Source organism: Vespula pensylvanica, chromosome 3 (assembly GCF_014466175.1).
Source record: "Vespula pensylvanica isolate Volc-1 chromosome 3, ASM1446617v1, whole genome shotgun sequence".
Lineage (NCBI taxonomy): Eukaryota > Metazoa > Arthropoda > Insecta > Hymenoptera > Vespidae > Vespula > Vespula pensylvanica.
Window position 1 is genome coordinate 2,396,030 of NC_057687.1, and position 22,752 is coordinate 2,418,781.

Consider the following 22,752-nt stretch of genomic DNA (forward strand, 5'->3'; position numbering starts at 1 on the left):
TATCTCGCGAATTAACAGCAGAAGCGCGCTTCAACTGTTATTTCAAAAGATCTTAAAACATTGATATTCCTTCGAGGATTGTAGCTTCAATTGATATTTTTATATCGTTTAATTTAAAAATACTTTATCTTTCACAAGTGTAATCGAGGGAGATAAATTACAATACTTCTTTGTACTGAAGGTATTTATTAATATTTTGTATCAATCGGTTTTCTTTTTATTAGTTCTAAATAATGTAAATACGTTCATAAATAATGTCAAGAAATCAATTTAATCCATTATATCCTGTACCTTAAATAATGACTAAAATTATGGCATATAAACTACTTCACAGCTATAAATCATAATTTCACCTGTTACACAATCTTTAATTTAAATAATAGATGAAATTATAGTATATGATCTCTTCATTTCCACGACTATTCTTAAAGCCATTACTATAAAATCAGAAATTACGATATAAACATATAAATTTTATTCGTATGGGCTGTTGTATCTCACATTTAAATCATAACTTCAACCCTAATAATTAGTCACTAAAAACATATTCACTGAGCATTATTTTTTAAACGAAATTATTCATTATATTTATATGATATATAATAAATGTTTATGATCAAAAATTTTTGACAAACCTCCATTTTTACTAAATCTTCAGAATTATTTCATAAATTATATTGAGAAATTATTGATGAAATAATGGAAAATTTAAAAACAGCATCTAAAGACCAATACTGTTTATAATTAGCAAATTCAAAAAATAAGATTGAAAGAGATGTTATGATTAAATTTAATTCTAAATAAGAAAATATAGCATTTTAGTCTTGAATTTACCCAATCATTATTATAGTCATCTTTATCAAATTCATCAATCCATTCTCCAAGCATACAACCTGTTTCAATATTATTGGTACTGTAATTAATGTGAATCATGCTATTTATGTTATAATACATCACAGTTTCTTTTAATTCATCTAATATATCATATATATCTATATCTAAATGTAGCATTGTTGTGAAAGTTATGATAAAAAAAAAAGTTGTGAATGCTATGATACAAACATTAATTAACAAACTATTTTGATCAAATTAGCTTTTAAATTTATAAATTTTGAATCATATTTTCATTTAAAAAATAGAATTACACAATTCTGATTTATCATCCAACAAGATTTCATACCAATGTTCAGCATCAATAATATATATGCTTAGTAATATATTTTGTTTACAAAATAATTTTAAAATACTAATCAAAATATCTAACATTAGGATTTTAACATTTTGATCGTTCTCACGCAATGTTCGTTGTTGCTTATTATATGAATGATTCAAATTATGTTTTTAAAACTAACAATGAATTTTATAAATGGCTGATTTATAAGAAACATGTAGATTTTACAGTCTGGTATGCAACTTTTTTCATTTGATTTCAGTTTGTAAGCATTCTTCCTTCATAAAACGTACTATGCGAATTTAGAGGTTTTGCTATAACAATAGTTTTATTTAAAATATTCCTATAATTTCATGACTTCAACTATTTACATTTCTACATTTGTATTAATTTATTTGCAGAATCTATTATTTGCATATTCCTTTGTTTTATTTTTCGTATAGTTTATAATTAATATTATATAGTTCATGTTTAATATTGATAATATCTTCACGATAAAATTTTGAACAATGTCAGAAACATTTGTAATACTAATAAACAGTATTTGTTAATTTATTAAATCCATTAGCGTTTTTATATCCAGCAATGTTTACATATAATAGATCCTTTGATAACAGTTTCTATCTTGGTATCTGTAATTACTGATATCTTTTTGAAGATACTTAGATCTATAAATAGCCATACACACTCCTGCTATTGTCATGTATTGGAATAGATTTATAATAGCTATTTTTAAATATTATTTTCTAAATTCCAAACATTCATCTCTTAATATATCATCAGAATTACAATATTCTTTTAAAAGTCAAATAAATAATTTTTTTCTACTCTTTCAATGCACCATTCCAAACATTTTTTCCAACTTCTTTTTCATTGTATCGGATCTGTATTTTATTTTGTATCAGGTATTGCCCCAATATATTCTTGTTTTCCTTTGTATCAAGGTAGTGCGAAAAGTACACACTTTTAAGTTTGTGAAACCAAAAGTTTTTGGAAAATTAGAAAGTGCAGAAAATAAAATTATAGCCGTCAATAAATTTAATTTTTTGTCTTATTTCAAACATCATTATCTTGGTTCCATTTTGGTTTCCAAATAGTGTAAGGCTGTAAAAATTGTCAACACAATACTTTACAATGAATTGTGTGCCATAAGCTTTAAAGTTGCATACTAGACTGTAAAATCTACATGTTTCTTATAAATCAGCCATTTATAAAATTCATTGTTAGTTTTAAAAACATACTTTAAATCATCCATATAATAAGCAACAACGAACATTGCGTCCATGATGAGAACGATTACGCCCGCGCAGATTTTGGTAAAGTGTCGATTAAGTGGGGAGACTCGACGCGCTATTCAGTATCGTATGTGTTATTAAATGGCAATTCGTATATGTATGTGTTCTCTTAGCTTATTTAATTAATATTCTGTTTGTTTCTTACTATGTACAAAATTTTTATAGATGTTAAAAATGCTTATTGATATCACAAAAATATAGGTTAAAAACGAAATATAATTAAAAGTTTTATTGTTTGCTACACTTCTGGTTTGTAGTGTTGAAGAAGCTCGTATACTATAATTTCAACCAGTCGTTTGAGAGAAGGTATAAATTATTGTGAAGTTGTGATTTGTGGGTATAATAGCTTATATATTACTGTCGTACAAAAGATTTGTGTAGAATAAAATTACATTATTTTCATTTTTTATAAATATTATAATTTATCATTTATTTTGAGCTTTAATACCCTTACAATATCTGCAATGATGCTTGATATCTTTACAAATCCGCAATGTACACTTGATTAAATCAAATTGATTTGCATCGTCTTCGAAGTAAAACATAACCAAAAATATGAAATGCAATATAAATAATACTCATAGATATTATGTTCATCCAAAAGTTGTTCTCATCAAAATCATAATATTCCAATACTACTGATCCATCTGTCATGCAAGGTAAATCTTCATTAACACTTTCACAAGCTAAAAGCAAATAGTATTTAGAGTTTAAAAATAAGGATTTATAATTATTAAAAAAAAAAAGTACATATGTATTTATCTTACATATATTATGTACACCTCTCCATTGAATAATAGAGAGAGCCTCTGTCGATTGCAACAGCCATGAAATATATCTTATCCAACGTACGTAAATTGATAAAGTACTTAAATCAAATATTTATAAAATAATTAATTATTTTAAAGATTATATTCTATTAAATTAATGTCCACTTTGTACAAATTGTTGTTACCTTAACTTGATAAAAGGACCCATGCTGACCATAAGAATATAATCGAATGGCACCAAATATGCCATTGCTAATGGTACAGAATCAAATGCCACAGAAAAGAAACATCCTAAATAATATATCTCTTTGTATTTCTAACTTTCATATAACATAACATGTCACATTAATATAATAACATACCACAAGCAGTTGATACATTCATTGTGACTATAATAATCATTATGGTTAAAACCACAGCATCAGTTGTTGCACGTAATCCAGAAAGCCAATAAACTATTGTTGTAAATAATATTGGTTCCAGTATTAGTCCAGGTATCTGAAATTAATATTTTAATTGTGTCTCGTATCCATGCATTTACTTATTGTTTATAGTTAATGGTATAGAATAAAATTTACCAAAGATAATATTCTTGCAAAGTAATAAAGATAAATAGAATACATTCCAGCACGGTATTCCCTGAGAAAAAGTGGGAGTTCTTGTGGTATTAAAGATAAAGTGGCATACATTGGAAAAAATGCATTTTCAGAAACCAAAATAAAAATAACACCCTGTACAGCTTGTATTCCAAGTTGATCCAAATTCACTGCACCCACAAAACAAAGTCCAGCCATTGTTGCTAGACACTATATATAATAAATAATATACGAATTACTTTAATTCTTATAATTGATCCAAATTCACTGCACCCACAAAACAAAGTCCAGCCATTGTTGCTAGACACTATATATAATAAATAATATACAAATTATTTTAATTCTTATAATTAATAAAATAATTTAAATGAGAGAATTTTTTTGTATTACCAATTTTTGAAACATTCTGATTAGCTGTAATGATGGATCTCTTAACACTTGCATAAAACCACGATGGACCATCCAAAAAAGCTTCAACCAACATTGTAATTGCTTGCTTTAAGAGAATTTTTAATACAAAACATACTAATAAAAATATCAAGTGTAAATGATAAGCTTTAACATGAATAAATACTTACAATTCATTTGTACATGAAATGTCATTTCTCCACTGCAAAAAAAGAAAGAAGAATGATATGTTGCAACTGGTGATTATAATCAAAGAAATGTAAACATGTGCAATATTATGTAAAATTCCTCACATGATAGGTTTTAGCTATATGCAATTCCAATTGTATGTTAACATCCACTTCTTTGCATGCTTCACTTGTGAGAAAAGCATCACAAATTCTTTGTGCAGTTCTTCTGCTACTGTCCTCATCCCTTGGAGCAATTGCAAGAGTTGCAACAAGGAAATCAGCGGGATTATAAGTTTGTGGGCATTTGTAACCTTGACTATGAACGATAAATAGAATTATCAAAAGTTGAGCATGGTAACTAATTTGTTTATTAAAAAAATGTTTTTTTGAATACCTTGCAAAAAATCGAATAGCTTGTTCACTGGTACCAGCAAATGCAATTCTTCCATCGGCAACAAGTATAATTCGACGAAAACAATCAAAAATGGCCGAACTCGGTTGATGTATGGTACATAAAACTGTCCGACCTTTCGCTGCAAATGATGTTAATTCTGATATCAAAACGCTAGCAGAATGTGCATCTTGTCCCGTTGTTGGTTCGTCTAAAAATAATATCTTTGGATCTGTAAGCAACTAAAAAAGTGCAGAATTCAATTAGTATAAATCTTGAAACTTAAATGTTCGAGTATTATAAACGAAGAGACGAGGAAAGATACATATATCTTACTTCTGTTGCAAAAGCGAGCCTTTTCTTTTCTCCACCCGATAAAATCTTTCCATCGTCATTATTACCGATACGAACGTTACATCTGTAGATCAAACCAACGTCGCGTAATAAACTTTCTATTTTTCCACGAATTTCTCGATTTCGTACCCTTCTGTCGAATTTCATTCGAGCCTAATCAAACGATAAATATTTTCAAATATACATTCAATGTTTTTTAACGTTAAAATTTAATTTATTATAAAAATTAATATTAAATAAATGCATGAACCATAAACCATAGATGTTCCAAAACGGTCATCGTTCCAATAAACATATCTTCTTGATGCATAAAACCACTGTGGTATTTCATATAAGACGATCCAACTGGAACACCATTCACACGAATATCGCCATGCACCACAATACCAGCTGAAAAAAATAAAAATCGTCTTCGTTATGCCTGATCTTTCGTAAAAATATTCACGATTTATAATAAAATCTTATTCACGTCCGGTACGAAGTGCCAATGCTGTCATCAACGATGTTTTCCCAGATCCACTAAATAGAAAAAAAAAACTATTAAGGTCTGCGATCTAATTATTACATTGTCGATTATAAATATCATTATTTATTATAATGAATTATTTTACCTGCCTCCTAATATCGCCGTTAGATCTCCAGGTTTGATCACTCCTCGCACTGAAATGAAATGGGAGATTAATAAACTGCAGGTCTAATTATTATCTGCAATAGTTTTTTCAAAAAAAAGACATTTACCGTTGTTTATAAGTTGTTTGTTTATGGTTTTTCGATCACGATCCATCGCATATACAGAAAGATTTCGCCAAAAAAGTGTTGCTCCGGATGAATCTTTACTGCTTGATGATTTCAGAATTAATGGTTTCTTTATCACAGTCATATCGATCAATTGATCGTTCGTCATGATGATAATCGCAAATTTTAAACGATCGTTCGATATTTTTATAAACCTTTGTATATTATCTAGTTTGGAAAAATGTGAAGAACCTATTATTAGATCTTTTCGAATAATTTTAGATTTTTTTTTTTTATGTTATATTAATGTCATATCAGGATGTTAATGTGGCAAGGATTAAACAGAAACATTGATACAACATTGTCATGTAATAAAATCGACACGTACACGTTCACACACACATCGAACACTATCAATTGATCACTCGATGTAAAAACATTACTAACAATGTCAAATTTAAACGAGTAAGATATTTGCGTATGTTGAGCGTTCTCTCCGTCTCGTCTCCGCGTCTTGTTCTTCTCCGAGGCCTTACAAAAGTCAGAGGAAACCCATCAGAGAGCAAACTAACATGTCACTACCCTGAGCGGTACTGTAGCGGTACTGAACAGACCACACGAGTCTTGAAATGCTTCGCTAACCCCTCGATTATATTTGTGGATAGCGTTATAAACCTGAGACACGTTTAATGAAACCAGATACAATCGCATTCTTATTTTTATGTGAACTGCACCGAGTTAGTGCGTGAGAATGATCGAACGTATCGTTTCTTTTCTAAAATTGAATTTTCATTTCTTATTTGACCTAAATATAAATAGAAGATGCAGACTTTCACTTCGATTTAAAAAATATCCTTTCTTCGGCGTAAGATGTCTGAGACTCAGATTATGGTAATTGAAAACCGAAACCTTACACGTACGATATGCCATGTAAGTACTTGCGATAGATTTTACAAGGTAATCAAATAACTAATTAAAATTGCTAATATTCTTTTATAATTTATCTAATCATCATCGTCCTTCTTCTTGATGATTTCAATACTTTTCAAGATACTTTAACCAGATATTAAAATAATATTGTTCTAGAAAAGCATCATTCGTATTTCTCTTTGAACAAATAAAAAATTGTCGTCTCGAATAACAAAGATCCTTTTTAGGTGAGTTAGGTATAACTGTCGTATAAGTTCTTCTTTTCTTTTTTTTTCTGTTGCGGTCACACGGTGTGTATTGTAACCGGTTTGTAACGATACTGTGATATATCAAAGGATATAGTGGACGTCTATACGGGAAATGACGCCGGATTGTTGCAGATCGCGTATACCTTTTTCATAGCACGTAGATCAATGCATCACACGCGCCCATATCTTGCGGTGATTATATGTCGGAATCAATATCAGAATTATTTTGATAAGCATTAGGAACCTTATTAATCTTCATTCTTTTCTTCAAATTAGTTATAAGTATTTCTTCTAGTTCGATGCATTTATCAATATTTCTAATTCAATTAAAATAATAGAAGAGATTATATAAACAAATTGATACATATATATAAAGATAATATCGCATAAAACTTTTAAGTTTGTTTATTTATACTTAATACATCAAAAATATAAAGAACATTATATCGTTGTTCCATTAGTGGATTAAGGCAGTGACAGAGATAAAATTTTGTTAGATCTTCTATTTAGGACGACGTGTCTTCGATAACAGAGCAATAAACGCTAGAAAACGAAACACTATGATCAGAGAGAATAAACAAACTATATCCATCCAAAAATTTTCCTGGAACAAAATCAAAATTATTATATATGTATTCAATCTATTAAAAAATTGTTAAGGAAATCTCAAAAAAAATAAATAAGCCAAATCTTTTTTTTGCATCCACCTGTTTGAAATTATACATCTGAAGAACCATACGTCCACTTTTTGGACAGGTCGAATTACTTCTGGTACATTCTATTGCCTCTACATCTGCCCATTGATTAATAAGAAGAGCTTCGTTTCCATATCGGAACCAGGACAAATATGAGAGCCACTCAAAGTATGGTGGCACGGATCTAAATAAAAATATATTACAATATATATATATATATAAACAATTTAAAATTATTACAATTTTTTTATTTCATTTACCCTGCATTTAAGAAAAATCCGCCAAATAATAAAAAAGGTATTATCACTGGAGGTCCTATCGAGAGAGCCATTGAGACGTTGCTACTAATACATGATATGAGATAGCCTGAAAAGATAAAATGAAATATTCGATAAACAAATAATGCATTTGAATTTTTATGATGCACATTAATATAATATGTTTTCATGAGTGCACGATAGAAACACGCACGTAACTGGTAATGAGAATATATGCACTATACGCATAATAATATTTTCATCACGTATCTAAGTAAATGATATAAGATAAATAATCCATAGTGAAGCAAATATGTCTTTTCAAGAATCGTATAGTTCTTAAATGTATTACAGTCAATCACAGCAAAAATATATGTTATGAAAATGATAGAAACACAAACTGCTTATATGTTGCTCATATTTCCGCATTTTTCTATCTCTACATATCGGATTAAAGAACAAGGTTACATATAAATTCATCTATGGAATTATGATGTTATTTATTTAAAGGTTTATCTAATTTACTTACCGAACGAAATAGAAACATTCGCTACAAGAGTTACAATGCCAGCGGTAATAAAAAAATGATCCACACCGGGATATAAACCAATCATTGGGTAAACGATTATTGTAAATAATAAAGGAACAGCTATAAAAATTGGTGCTTCTGCCAATGTTTTACAAATGAAGTAAACGTCCGTGCGATACATGCCACTACGGTGTTCTCTTAAGAATACCGGAAGTTCAGCACAAAAGATCTACAAAATAATTATGATCATATGAGAAAAGAAAGATATTAGTAGGAGAAATGAAACTCGATTCAAGATAAGTTAAATTAGAAAACATTTGCTCGTCTTCCATTGTACCAAGGTTTCGTTCATGAACGCTCACGCAATATTCTTTCTGATATACGATATGTTATGCTATCAACATAAAGGTTGTCGATAAAAAATATAAAATATATGATTTTTAACCGTGCAAATCGACAATTAAAAAAAAGAAAAAGAATTTAAATTAATGTAATAGCAAAACTGTTGACTTCTTACACTAATCACAGCAAAAACGTTCTGGAAGGTCATATTTGTCAGAAAAATGAAAAGTGCACCGTTGATGTTCATTACACCGTCCTGATCCAACCGTTGATTAAAATAGACGATACCAATTAACAACGAAACTAACTAAAGACAAAAGGAAAAAATATACGTTCTTTTTAATTGTTATTATCCACAATTAATATCGACAAATAAGCATACAATAGTCTGCAAAAGGCGGACTTTGATGAGGATCGGTTCCTTTATCACCGCAAGCCAAGATCTCCATAATACAGCACGAAACTGTTCACACCATGAGGCTTTATAGGGTGATCTCATATTATCCAAATACATTCCCTCTTTAAGAGAATTCTCAAATTCACCATTCACTGTTTCAGCTTCCAAAGCTATTTTCATTCCATATTCGCTCTTTTGAAAAGTATCGCAAACTGTGTTTATCGAGTGCCTACATGATGCTTCTCGTCCAGGCACTACGGCAAGAACTTGAATGAAGTAATCGGCAGGATTGTAATTGCTAGGACAGGCAGCTCCTAATCTATAACGACATAATCGGCATACACATTATAGTTATCTTCTAAAGTCAATCGATTTGATAAATAATTTAGTTTACGTTTTAAAGAAGTCGCAAACTTGCGTCGCTGTACCCATGAAAGCGACCCTTCCCTCGGCCATCAACAGAATTCTATCAAAAAGGGTAAATAATTCGGAGGATGGTTGATGTAGCGTTGCAACGATTGTTTTACCACGGGCTATAAAAATATTTAACAAGTTACTTTATTTGCGACAACAAGACACAATCGATGTTAATTTACCTGTTAAGGCTTTCAGAACAGAGACAACCTGATGCGCCATAAAAGAATCAAGACCGGAAGTCGGTTCATCGCAAAACATCAAAGGTGGATCAGTAAGAACTTCCGAAGCAAAAGAGAGTCTTTTCAATTCACCACCCGAGAGACCCTTCATGCGACCCGGCGTCCCAATTATTGTATTCCTACACTTCGTTAGAGCAAGCTGCAATATTATATTATATAATTAATCATAAAGTACAATAAACAATAATTTGATCGTTAATAAGAAGTAACTTCTTCGATTAACTTTCTTCGATTACCTCGTTAATGACCTCGTTAACTCTTTTTTTTCTTTGCTCTAAAGATATGTGTTTGTCCATACGAACCATTGCTTGAAAAAGCAAATGTTCTTTGACAGTCAAAGTACCGATGAAAAGATCGTCTTGTTGTACATACGCTGTTCTGGATGTTAGGACTTTCGATGACACTCTTTTACCATTGGCGGCCATCAATCCCGATATTGTGACACCAGGACCAGATCGAAAAGTTAACGCATTCAATAAGGTCGTCTTTCCTGCACCCGATGATCCCATGATTACTAACAGTTCACCAGGATAGGCTACTCCAGATACTTGTGATCATATAAAAGGAAATGAATGGAACGATTAAATGTTAATTTCAAATTCATGTATAAATATTGGCTAATATTAAATATTGTAAATAAGCGTAACTATACTTTGTTCTTGTCCATTTGTAACTGATTTCAATCGAACTCTCTTCGAAAAACTCTTCGAAAATTCTCTTTTGAAAAGTTTGTAATATACGTTCTTCTTCTAGATACCCATTCGATTATAATTTATCATAAAATTTCAATAAATCTCAATAATTAATTATTCCGTTCATGCAATATTACATAATTAACATCGCATTAATCGTTAACGTTTTCAAATTAATAACGAGATCGTATATTCTTTAATATTTTTAAATTCGTACCGTCCTTTAATATATGCCTTTGTTCCAGTGGCCTTTTACTTCTAAAAAGGGCACGGTCCCATATTCTGTCCTTTCTTGCAGTAACGTATACATTTACGTCGCTCCACGTGTATGTAATTTTGTCATTCGGAGTACCGCATAGTTGTGATATTCTGGTCGATGAATGGAAAATAGATTCCATGCATAAAGTCGCCTCTGGACTTTCACCTTCCGGCGTAAGTTGTTCATTATTTTCCTAAATAAATAAAAAGTAAAATAAGAAAAAATATATAATATAAATAATATATAATTCATTTAAAGTGAACTTTGGATCTTATACAATTTTTTTATACTGTAAAACTTTTTCAGATAACTGTGTTAATCAGTTTGAGATTAAATTACATATAATCACTCAACATTTATTTAGAAAATGTACAAATATGTTCAAACTTGTTTCTATATTCAATAATTAATTCAATAAATCGTTCGATGCGTTATGTACTTACTATGATTATGCAAACGCAATATTACGAGAAGTACGATATGCATATAAATAGAAAAGTATATCAAAATCTTGCCAGAATTTTGAAATATTTTAACATATATGTTTAATCACTGTTATTTCACGTTATACAGCATTTGTAAATTTTCTTCGAGATAGAATATAAAGACAATATAATTTTACATTACATTGTATCAGTATTATTATTGATACAATCGATTGCAGTCGTGCTAATATACATAAGTCTCATTTATGTAATTAGACTAGTCTGTTACGTGAAAGCCCATGCACGTGATACATTCTGACGTAAATAAAATTTACGATAATCGAACAAATCAATTTTTATAAAACATAATCCTATGATTTTTTTCTTACTTCGATATGGAATAAAAAATTAGAGATTAAAAAATACTAGTAGAATTAATTTCAAATTGGATCAAGGAACTCAAAAATCCGTGAGGATTGTGGTGAGCATGTGATCGATGGAAAGCAATAAAGAGAAGCCTTATGTATGTACAGTAATCACCATATGGAATTACATTGTGAAATTCAATTAGCCATTTTCTCTTGGCAATATATACTGGCACGTGAAGCTTTTGCTTGTAAAAGATTGTATAATCCTAACTCACACAGATAATGCGTCAAATGATACACCGAAACGTAAATAGTAATATCTTTACAGCAAGCATTAAGCAAACGCAGACAAGCGCCAGTAAGCATTAAGTAGCATTAGAAAAACGATACACTAGTTCATCCATCTTTTAAATAAAATGATCATACGTTAATATACACAGTTTCTTCCATTGATGTACCAGTACCTTACTGGAAATGAAATAATTCTATTTAAAAAAAATTTCCTTTCTTTATTTTTTAAATCAATAATAAAACTTTTTAAATATACTCACAAACAAAATCGCATGGTAGGAGACTCTCTGTTGCTGCTTATTACTACCAGAAGCAGCGTTCGTTGCTGGTATTAATGGTTCACTCTCTTCATCGGCTGTCATTCTATTCTACCAGTCGAATCCCGCTCAAATCTTTTTACAATAAATATATAACTGAATAATTACGCGATCCTAATGATCTACATTTCCACTAACATCAGGATAAATCACTAGAGATCATGGCTTTTCTAATTATTGCTTTGGTTCAATTTTCAAGTTTAATTTTTCAAAATCGAACATACATCGATAATAAAACTTTTATAAAAAAAAAAAAAAACAAAGAAATAATAAAAAACAGAAAAACAATAAATAGAAACGATGGAAAAGAAACAAATGAAAAAAGAGTAAGCACAGTAATTTTAGTTCTCGATTATTATTCGCGGTAAGGACATCGATAAGGAAACAAATTCAATGCTGTTTAATGCAATGGTTTTGCAGAGATCCATAAAGGAGATACGTAGCCGTCATTAGCTCGAGTGCCACTAAAGAAGATAGAAGACCTAGGTGTCCCCTTTAAACGTGCAAAGGAGAGACCCTCGATCCCCTCACACTACTCACGCGCACGCATTCGCTTATTTCAGAACGAATATGAGCCTGAACTATCTTGCACCGCCTTCGTCCTTGTTAATCTTATATAAGTGAATTACGAAGGCGCAAAAATATTTACTACTATAATAAATGAAAGAAGATATAATTTGAACGAATGGTAATACATGGTTTTTCGAATTATAAAAGAATTTAATGAATACTATAATATAGAATATTATAAAAGAGAAATTTGCGATTTCAATGTTCATTGTTTTCGACGTTCGATCAATGTTTATTTATCATTTACATAATTTTCAAACAACCGATAACATTAACGGCTTTTGAATATAAACTAAACTTCTTCTTTATGTGGATACTCCAACTTTTCTCTCTCCCCTCCCTGATTCCTCGTTCCCTCCCTCTCTCGCTCCCTCTCTCGCTCCCTCTCTCTCCTCTCTCTCCTCTCTCTCCTCTCTCTCTCTCTCTCTCTCTTTTCCTTTCAGTTGCAATTGTATTTCAACAAATGTGTTTATGCTAGCAACAAATATGTTAATTATGATTGTCATGAATATCTTGGTTATAGATATTCCACAAGTATGAGGTGACAGCAATCGTAAATAAACGTTCAATTGGAGATTCCATATCGTTAATACAAAAACAATATTTTTTCAGTCAAATATTTTCTTTTTCAAAAGGGCCATCATTATTCCAACATTTTATGGTAGGAAAACCTTGATAATCGTCTCTTATTATTATACATTATTTAATGTTTCTTAAAGAATATGTTTTGCCTAAGCTTAATACGCTTCCTGTATAAAGAAAGAAATACATTTTACTAAACTATCCGATTCAAAGAAAGGAATTGCTGACATCCGCTATACTCTTCAAAAAGTCAGTGTATGTTTAACAATTATTTACTGAACTTGTTTAAAAAGAAATGAATAACTTATACTTATGCAACGCAAAGATGAGTTTTCTATGTATGGATACATAAGAACAAAGACGTATAAAAACGTGCTAACAAAACGAAAAATGGTCCTCTCGACACTTATTTTTGGCACCTGAGACGGTCGCCACGTCGACCTAACGACAGAAACCTGGTAATGCTCCGCTTATAAATTTAAGTTATTTAAACATAATTTTATGAATAAATATTGCTTTGAATTATCACACTATCACTGACTATTGCATAGCACGATTTATATTACGGGCGATAAGAAACAATGCTTAAGTATTTTTAATAAATTATAAGATAAAATTTACTATTTTTAGTTTTTGCACTACTGTCGAAGACTAAGTAATAAAAATACAATAGCTTTTTTCTATTTTATCATCCTTTACATGTAAGAATCTTACATTTTGGTATACTTGAATGTACTTTTTATTGCTGTATGTAATAGAATTGGATTTAAACGGATTTCTTAAACAGTAGTTCTCTAGTAGAATTTCTATGCATACCATTGTAAGGCGCTGTAGTGTAGTGTGATATTTAAAGAAGATAATTTACATATAAGGTAATTCTGTACAAGCTAGTTATCAGCAATTTTTTAATGAAACTTTTTTATAAAATTCAAAGCAATATATTTTTTCAAATTAAACATAATTTTATTGTTAAACTTATGAATAGGCTGTCTATGTTAAGAAATGATATGTATCATACATCAGCCTCTGAAAATATATGCCACAGTGTGTTTCTTACTATTAGGTATTTATACGGGTATCGTGTTCAACGACTGAGAGTTTAATAAAACGCGTCCGCCTAATTTTCATTGTTTTGTCATCCATAGATTGCAATTCACATTAACAGCTCGATTTAAAACATTATATGTGCATTATACGTATTCATTGCATGTAGTAGACACTATTTCATTCACAACTTCTTAGTACATTAACTTTTCAGAAATCGTTAACCAACATACTTCACTAACTCTTACCACCTTCGAAAGTTTCTCAGACATTAACTTTACACTGCCTATGATTCAGAGCATAACTGCATTCTAAGTATCGTCAAACACATTGAAATAATATCGTTCCTTTTCTAGTATAATTTTTCATATTGTTTTATTGTTTTTAGCCATATTATGTGAAGCCCAATTAAGTGAAGTTTTCCACGAGTTGCAAAGTGCCTCGTCGAATTTACTTCTAAAGTGTTTCTGAGCTTCACTTTCAGACATTTCCAATACCTGTAATTGAAAAAATATAAAATTAATATCACGCCAACGTTTCAATATTTTAAAATACAAAAATATATTCCATATATATACCAAAGTATCCCTTAAGTAGTTGAGATCTTTTTCCGATGAAAGTTCAGGAAGTCCAGTAGATATCATCATTGCAAATAAGGATAGAATTAAACCACCATGCTGTCTTAAAATTAAAAAAGCTTGTTCGCAATGACTTTGAAACCGCTGAAATTCCACAGCTTGCCCTTTCTTCGTCTGTCCTTTATTAATTACATGAACAAAGTCATTAGTTAACACGAACGGCACGCGTTCACGTCTAAACCCAAATTTCTCTTTAAAGTGTCCGAGGATATGACCAAAATCAACATGAAATAGTTGACCAGTTTTTTTAACCATAATATTATCAGAATGTCTATCAGCAATTCCAAGTACATATGTTGCAACACAATACCCGGCACAGCTTAACGTAAATTCTTCAATGGCTTTGTTTAAAGCTGCTTCTGTATGATTATGATCTTTCAGCCAAGCTAATAATGAACCTCTCCTAAAAAAGATCCATTAAAAAAATGATAGTACGCATAAGTAAATATATCATAGTCCGATATCTGCAATCGTATGTACCTAAAAGCAGCGGTTGCGGAAAACGTGCCTTTCTCTTTTTGTATATTTGCAATGGTCTCAGCATTTAAAACTACTTCAATCATTCCAACTCTATTTTCTGTAGATATACAACCATATGGATTCATACGTAAATCTAAACCTTCTCTTTTCCACAACTTGTCCATGATCCTTAACATCTGAAGTGTAAGCATGTCTTGTCTCAAATCATCACCATGTTTAAGTATTAAATAGATATCTTCACCAAATGGATCCGCATTTTCAAAGACAAGCCACAATGGTCGCATTTTGCTATCCATAACCCTACATTTTTCGATTCTACGAATAGAACACAAATATGAAACAAATAGGAATACATTTAATATAACACGTGAAACTAAGAACGTACGAAAGATATTAGAATAAGCTTAATAAAATATCTGCTTTTACAAAGCTTACTTTAGATGTTTCCACCTAAAGCTTGGATCTAATGGATTAAGAACATTGGATAATGCTTCTTGACAATGTGGTTCTTGAATAAAATCTTGAAAGGTTTGAAGTGCCGCTTTACGATCTTTTTTCTGCTTAACTTGTTCTGAAGCACATCTTAACTTATCCAAGCACTCCATTTGTTTAAAAAGTGCTCGCATATGTTGCTGACTACCTCTACAATAAGCTTCAAGTATAAGACCAAAACGAACAGAAACAGAACCAACTTGCATTTCTGATCTGAAATACAAAATGATCGATTAATTTCAAACTTATCTTCCTTTAACAACAGCAAATACTTCAATATATACGTAAATGTATACACGCAACAATAGAATATCACACACCGAAGATGCCAAAACAAATAATGTCCTATCCTCTGATTATTAAGAGCACGTCCTAATAAAAATTCAGTTAAATCACATGATAAATAATTTTCATGTTTCAATGCTTGAGCCAATTGCAAAAGGTACAAACTCAAATCTTCATCGCTAACATCCAAAAGACAACGTACAGCAAAACTCCTAACATTTTGATCGGCATAGGCATAATCTAATAATTCTAATGCTTTTTCTACTGGCAATGCTGGCCATTGTTGTATTAATGCTGTAGCTTCTGCTACTTCTCTGGAAAAAAAAAAAAAAGAAAACAACAATCAGATTTAATTTAAACTTCTACCACTAAAATATATAAAATTTGTGTAGTAAGTAATGTTACTTGTGATCATTCCATTCTACACATTGCAATAGTTTGGCCAAAACTGTTGGAATTTCATGAAGACAATGATGCCTCAATGCCCACATAGTTTTTTTTTCCTGTTCATGGAGTTCATGGAGTGGATCTCTATCTGCTAAAGATCTTAATTGTTCTAATTGTTGAAATTTATTAATGTCATTTTCTTGATTTGGTTCTTCTTGCATTATTCTTTCAGTAGCAGATTCACGTAGTTTTCTTGCATATTCTACCATTTTTTCTGGAGTAGGATAGAGTACAGATTTATCTTTTCCATAGCTGTAACAAAAATTAACTTGATCTATCTCTTAAAATATTTAAAAAAGAGTATTAAAGATTTATCTTATAAATATTGTTTACTTAAACTGCCTAAAAACAAAGCATAAGCATACTTAGGAAATGTCAGCATAAGTGCTGCTGCTCTATCAATATGTGGATTTGATACTACTGTCCCTAAGGGATGAAGTAAATCATCATTCTGCATATCCTCTGCATATGTCCACGTATATAATGTCATTGCTCCAGTCTTTAATTGAGATTTAAAGTCATATATAGTTGTGTTTGCCCAACACAAAGGATTTATAAAGAATTCCTGCTTAGAATCCTTAACCAGTCTTCTACTCTTTAGGCCTTTTGAAGTTTTACTAATTTCATACAAGACAAAACATAAACGTGCCATTCGAGGTATATCTTTAACTTTAATATCAAATCTAAGAGTTTCTTCCCATTCACAACTACCATCCGAGCTTACTATAGTTTCTTTGGTTTTCTGACTCTCACACAATGACTTCCCACCATGGAAAAGGCCAGCTTGCAACCCAATCTATGTATACAAATTTGACAGCTTAAAGAATACTGCCAATATAATGAATTGACAATAAAACTGTAAAACTAAAATTAATTTCATGGATATTTCTAAACTTAATTTATAAATAAATTTATATACCTCTACTGTTCGATGAGCAGCATCACAGTTGAGTCGAGAAATACCATTTACAGTGAACACAAATGGATCATCTATCTTCCAAGCAGAAACATGTTTGCCTTTTTTACGAAGCGTAAGTGTAGAAAAGGAAGGTCTTGTGCGCTGTAATGCATCTACATCTGGATTCTCAGGACCATTATCCTGATCTAAAGATACACTTTCTACATTTAAAGTAATAAGCGTTGGTGTAATGTCTTTTGCTAAGCAATCTTGAATATAATTAAACTGTATAAGAGGATAATCTCCAATCAAATATTCTTCTTGACCACAAACTTTAAGTATGAAGTCATTTGGATGTTCACCTCGTAACATCATTGTATTTGCCCTCTTATTTAAAATAAGTACCAATAGCTCATATGGTGTAGTAGAATGCGAGATTTGAAATGTGAAAGATGTCTGAAAACAATATTAATTTAACAAATCTATTAATATAGTTTTTTTTTTCTTTGAAAATAAATTTAAATATCATATTGTACATTTTTACGTAATATAATATATCAATAGAAATATGCACATAACCATTTTATATTAATTATATTATTAATATATTATATTGTGTAAAAGTGTAAAACAATATTTAAATTTATTTTTAAAGAAAATATATATATGCGCGCGCGTGCACACACACACACACACATTTAGTAACAGTCTAACGATTTATTTCCATCACACTTTTATTCTATTTTATATACATTAACAAATAGTTGTATCTCATTTTATATATATATATATATATATATATATATATATATATTATTTCTTCTTTATTGTAGAATGAACTTTGATTGAACAGTTATGTTGATGCCAACATAGTTCATCTCAAATACATGGAAATTCAAATTTCTTTGATTAATTCCCGCCAAATGTACAGAGAAAACATAAACATAACCTCAAAATGTCTGAGACAATGTCTTCGTGTAATGAAAGTGCATTTATAGGCTCGAAAGATGAATATTTAAGCGAGACTTTTGATGGAAGTATAGATTATCGTAAATTACATCTACAAAATGAAAATTATCGCCAAGAATTGCACGAGTTGCATCTAAAACTTGTCCATAATGAAGCTATGCAAAGGGAACTTCAAGAAGTTAATGAATCATTGGAACAATTGTTAATAAAGGAAAAAGAGAAAGCAGAAAAAAAACTTCACGAAATTCAAGAAAAGTAAATAAACATATGTAATTATAAAACATATATAAATTGGTTATTATTTTAAAATATTTATAGTAATTTTATTTTTTCTTTGTTTAATATCTAGAAACCGGGAAACTACAGAAGCATATGAAAATCAACTTAGTGATCTAGGAGTAATATTAGAAAATAAAGAAAAAAGAAATAAGGAATTATATGATTCATTACATCAATTGAAAGTTAAAGCATCACAAAATAATTTATATAAAATCGATGATGTTGAAGAAAAGTTAACACCATTAAAGGAGCAGGTCCAAGAACTTTTAATCAATTTAGAAGATGAAAAACAAAAGAAAGAAAATGCTGAAGAAACTATTAAAGATCTTAAAAATCAACTTTTTGAACTTCAAGAAATTTTGGAAGTATATTATTTATTCAAAAAATTATGTACTTAAGATTAAAATGTCAAATATTATACAAATTAATCTAAATAATTATTTTATATAGGTAACTAAAAATAATTTGAAAGAAAAAAATGAAGTATTAGAAAGTACTCGTGAAGAATTAGTTATTTGTCGATCAGAGATAGAAACATTGAAAATTGTTCCTGCTAATGAATCATGCAAAGGCAATTTGTAAAATTAATTATTACATATGACAGGAAATATTGAAGAAGAAAATAAATATTGTAATTCTATTGTAGGTAATTCTTTGTTTGCTGAAGTTGAGGATCGACGTCAACTTGCAGTAAATAAAATAACCATTTTAAAAAAGAAATATGATGAACTAAAACAAGCGTATGATATAAAAGCTGAAGAAGTTAGAACTCTTAAAACAGAAAAAGCATCAATATTAAGAAAATGGAATGAATGTGTAAATATATTTTCAGAAGATAATGAATTAATAAATAAATATAAAAATAGAATTCGTGATTTGGAAAAAAAATTATTAGAAGTTCAACAAACTAATACCGAGACAAAAACAATCGATAATTCCTTTAGGTAAGCATGTTCTTTATAATACATTCTTTTGTTTTCTTATAAAATAAAATACTATATTTGTATAAAACAAAATTATATTTACTTCAGCTACTTGGAGTCATTATTAGCAGAGAAAAAAAAAGAAATACAAGAGTTACATCAGAAGATTGAACGTGATTCTGTTGATATGTTACTTCAAACTGAAATAAAACATAAAATAGCTAAACAACTTCAATACTGGCAATATAAAACTATGTATATGGAAGTAAGTACTTGTATTAAATATAAAATTATTTGTATATAATTATTGTAATGTTACTTTGTAGGCACAATTATCAGCAATTAAAAGTCAGTTAGAATTGGAAAATGCAGATTCATCAGACTATAAATTATTTTTTGAAGCGATAGAACAACATAGGACCATTTATAAAGAATTTCCTGATAAAGAAGAAATTATATTAGAAAGTGATATAAAAAATATTGAAAAAGTTTCATCAGAATTAGCAACATTGCAAAATACCTTACCAATTAATTATCACAAGTTTAAGAACATACCACAAACAACTGATAATATAGATATTATATATAAGTCAGATCTATTAATAAATAAGTCACGTAAAGCAGATATTGGAAAAAACTGCGTTGATCATGATAATAATGGTCAATTGAAATTTAAAGATAAAAAATTGGAAGAAAATGCGAACGTAATACAACGCAAAATAATAGAGAACAATACAGCGTTGAGCCTTAAAACGACTCATATTGAAACAACAAATTTAAGTTTAATTGGGGAAACACAAAAACTGCAGAAAATGATACAATTTGCTGAAGATACAAAAAATTCGTCAAGTGACAATTCCATGATAAAAAAGAAACAAAATGATGAAAAAAAGAAAATTACAAAACAATACAAAACCATATATATTTCATCTGAATCATCTAAATAAAAGACTAAAAATATTATGACGATGAATGAAAAATTGTTAATGTATGTGTAATTTTGCTCTATAATTGCATTTTTGTATGTAAAAATACTCTTGTTAATTTTTATAACTTTCTACTTAATGCTTATTTTTATAATATAAAAATATATAAATATTACATACCTCTGTATTCCTGAATTTTGTAACAAGAACAAGATTTCCATCCTTCAGTCGACATTCAATATTTTTAGGTATCGCAGGACTTGGAGCTAACCTTAATGGATACTGATATTGTACTTTTTCCACCCATGATTTTTTTTGTCTAGCAACGGCTACTTCATCACCCAATACTCGCATTTTCCATCTGAAGTCATTGACTTCAGAATTTTTTAAGGCAGCAAATTCATGTAATCCTTTTCCAATTATATGACCTATTTGGGCATCTAAATTCCTATCATTTTTTATACCTTCTCGTTCAATAACTTTTAATACAGAACAAAATGGTTTTATATCACAAAGACGTCTTGTTTCATCTCGTAGTTCTTCTGCTTCTGCATTTGAGTTGATGTATGAAAATACATATGATTGCGCATCTTTTAATATACCATGAAGGGGATACTTGCTTGCCTCGTCCCAAAGATCCTATAATATAAATATTTTATTATTTGTGAACACACATTTCGTTAACAAAAATATATGTATAATTATATAACATTTTTATTCAAATAATTTGATAACTATGAAAGAATTTTAAGAATATTAAAAAAAAAAAATACTTGCTTCTTTAATTTCAGCCAATGTAGCATTACGATTTGTATCAAGTGGGACTACCACACCATTAGGCATCAAACATGTTAACTCTACAACTTCTGTTGGTGTTTTTGCCCAAAAATCGTAAGTATATGTGCTTGGTATGTGCACCATGATGAAAAATGTATTAGTGCATTAGGCACAAAACAAGGCTATGTATTATTCAGGCACTAGAATAGCAACAGTGTCAGACTCAAAACTGGCAGTTATCAAATACATCCCCTGTCTGGTTTACATAATTTCATAAGCTCTATGTCAAGCAAATTATCTCCCTCCATTGTAATGGAGGAAATATACACAATATTGTCTTAAAATCATTTAATATTTATTTTGATGTAAACACACATTTGTCAGTTTAATCACTTTGCTATAAAAGCATTACATACAACCTATGATGTTACAAAGTATACCACACACTGTCACTTCAATTCGAGATCCAAAACAATGTTACGTCTTCGTGATTTTTACAAATTAAATAACAAAATATTTTATTTTTTACTTTTCTCTTCTTTAACGAGTTTCGTTTTATCAATAATTTGCGATGTGTATTTGCATAAATGCAATCATCTTTCTTGCAAATAACAACACAAGTCATCCATTATTTGTTGCGTTGAGTGAGCAAGCCAAAGCAAGCACAATTTACAGATAATTTAACGACAGAAGGGTAAAACTTTGATTGTACATTCATGTAACTAAATAAATCACACATCTTCTATCGTTTCATGAAAATTACTTAAAGTTATCACTCGTTGTTGATTGGAGTAATGTAATTGTATATAGTGTCTTCTAAAATTGTAATATTAATGTAGATATCAAAAATAAATTATGAACGAATACTATATAAATGATTATAAAATAAATTCGTAAAATTGTATTACGTAAATTCAAATATAATAATATATTATTAATCTTGGTATACATTGTTATCGAATGTCATAATTGGGAGATTATCAATTTGTCAAAATTATTCAAGTGAAAATTGTATTGCTTTTTATGAAACTTGATCATTTAATTTTGAAAGATCATGGCGAATAAAAGATATCTAAAGCATTAGAAACATATCTCACTTATGAACAATAAGCGTTATCTTTTTATAAGAATCGCCATCATATGCGT

General features: G+C 29.6%; 3 protein-coding genes across 3 annotated transcripts; 1 reads left to right on the plus strand and 2 right to left on the minus strand.

The window, feature by feature from the left end:
• Nucleotides 1-2,558: 2,558 nt before the first annotated feature.
• Nucleotides 2,559-12,547, minus strand: LOC122627506 (ABC transporter G family member 5-like). Its single transcript, XM_043808641.1, has 25 exons — nt 12,240-12,547; nt 10,854-11,088; nt 10,181-10,491; nt 9,885-10,083; nt 9,683-9,821; nt 9,274-9,607; nt 9,067-9,198; nt 8,550-8,778; nt 8,024-8,129; nt 7,776-7,947; nt 7,574-7,672; nt 6,463-6,565; nt 5,894-6,187; nt 5,767-5,815; nt 5,625-5,674; nt 5,406-5,545; nt 5,138-5,308; nt 4,805-5,043; nt 4,534-4,726; nt 4,411-4,442; nt 4,223-4,328; nt 3,815-4,042; nt 3,599-3,734; nt 3,422-3,527; nt 2,559-3,334 (listed from the first exon to the last, which is right to left on the minus strand). The coding sequence occupies exons 1-25, from the start codon at nt 12,339-12,341 to the stop codon at nt 2,977-2,979; spliced, it is 4,263 nt and encodes a 1,420-aa protein (XP_043664576.1). The 5' UTR covers nt 12,342-12,547; the 3' UTR covers nt 2,559-2,976.
• A 527-nt stretch (nt 12,548-13,074) lies between these two features.
• Nucleotides 13,075-22,299, minus strand: LOC122627520 (phosphatidylinositol 4,5-bisphosphate 3-kinase catalytic subunit delta isoform). The gene is made up of 10 exons (XM_043808668.1): nt 21,607-22,299; nt 21,010-21,468; nt 17,754-18,188; nt 17,200-17,630; nt 16,793-17,086; nt 16,423-16,701; nt 16,046-16,315; nt 15,611-15,925; nt 15,071-15,533; nt 13,075-14,989 (listed from the first exon to the last, which is right to left on the minus strand). Exons 1-10 carry the CDS (start codon nt 21,748-21,750, stop codon nt 14,858-14,860), a joined length of 3,222 nt encoding a protein of 1,073 aa, XP_043664603.1. The 5' UTR covers nt 21,751-22,299; the 3' UTR covers nt 13,075-14,857.
• On the plus strand, nt 18,596-21,014 carry LOC122627523 (spindle pole body component 110-like). The gene is made up of 6 exons (XM_043808672.1): nt 18,596-18,956; nt 19,051-19,345; nt 19,431-19,551; nt 19,627-19,924; nt 20,012-20,168; nt 20,230-21,014. Exons 1-6 carry the CDS (start codon nt 18,688-18,690, stop codon nt 20,848-20,850), a joined length of 1,761 nt encoding a protein of 586 aa, XP_043664607.1. The 5' UTR covers nt 18,596-18,687; the 3' UTR covers nt 20,851-21,014.
• Nucleotides 22,300-22,752: the final 453 nt, after the last annotated feature.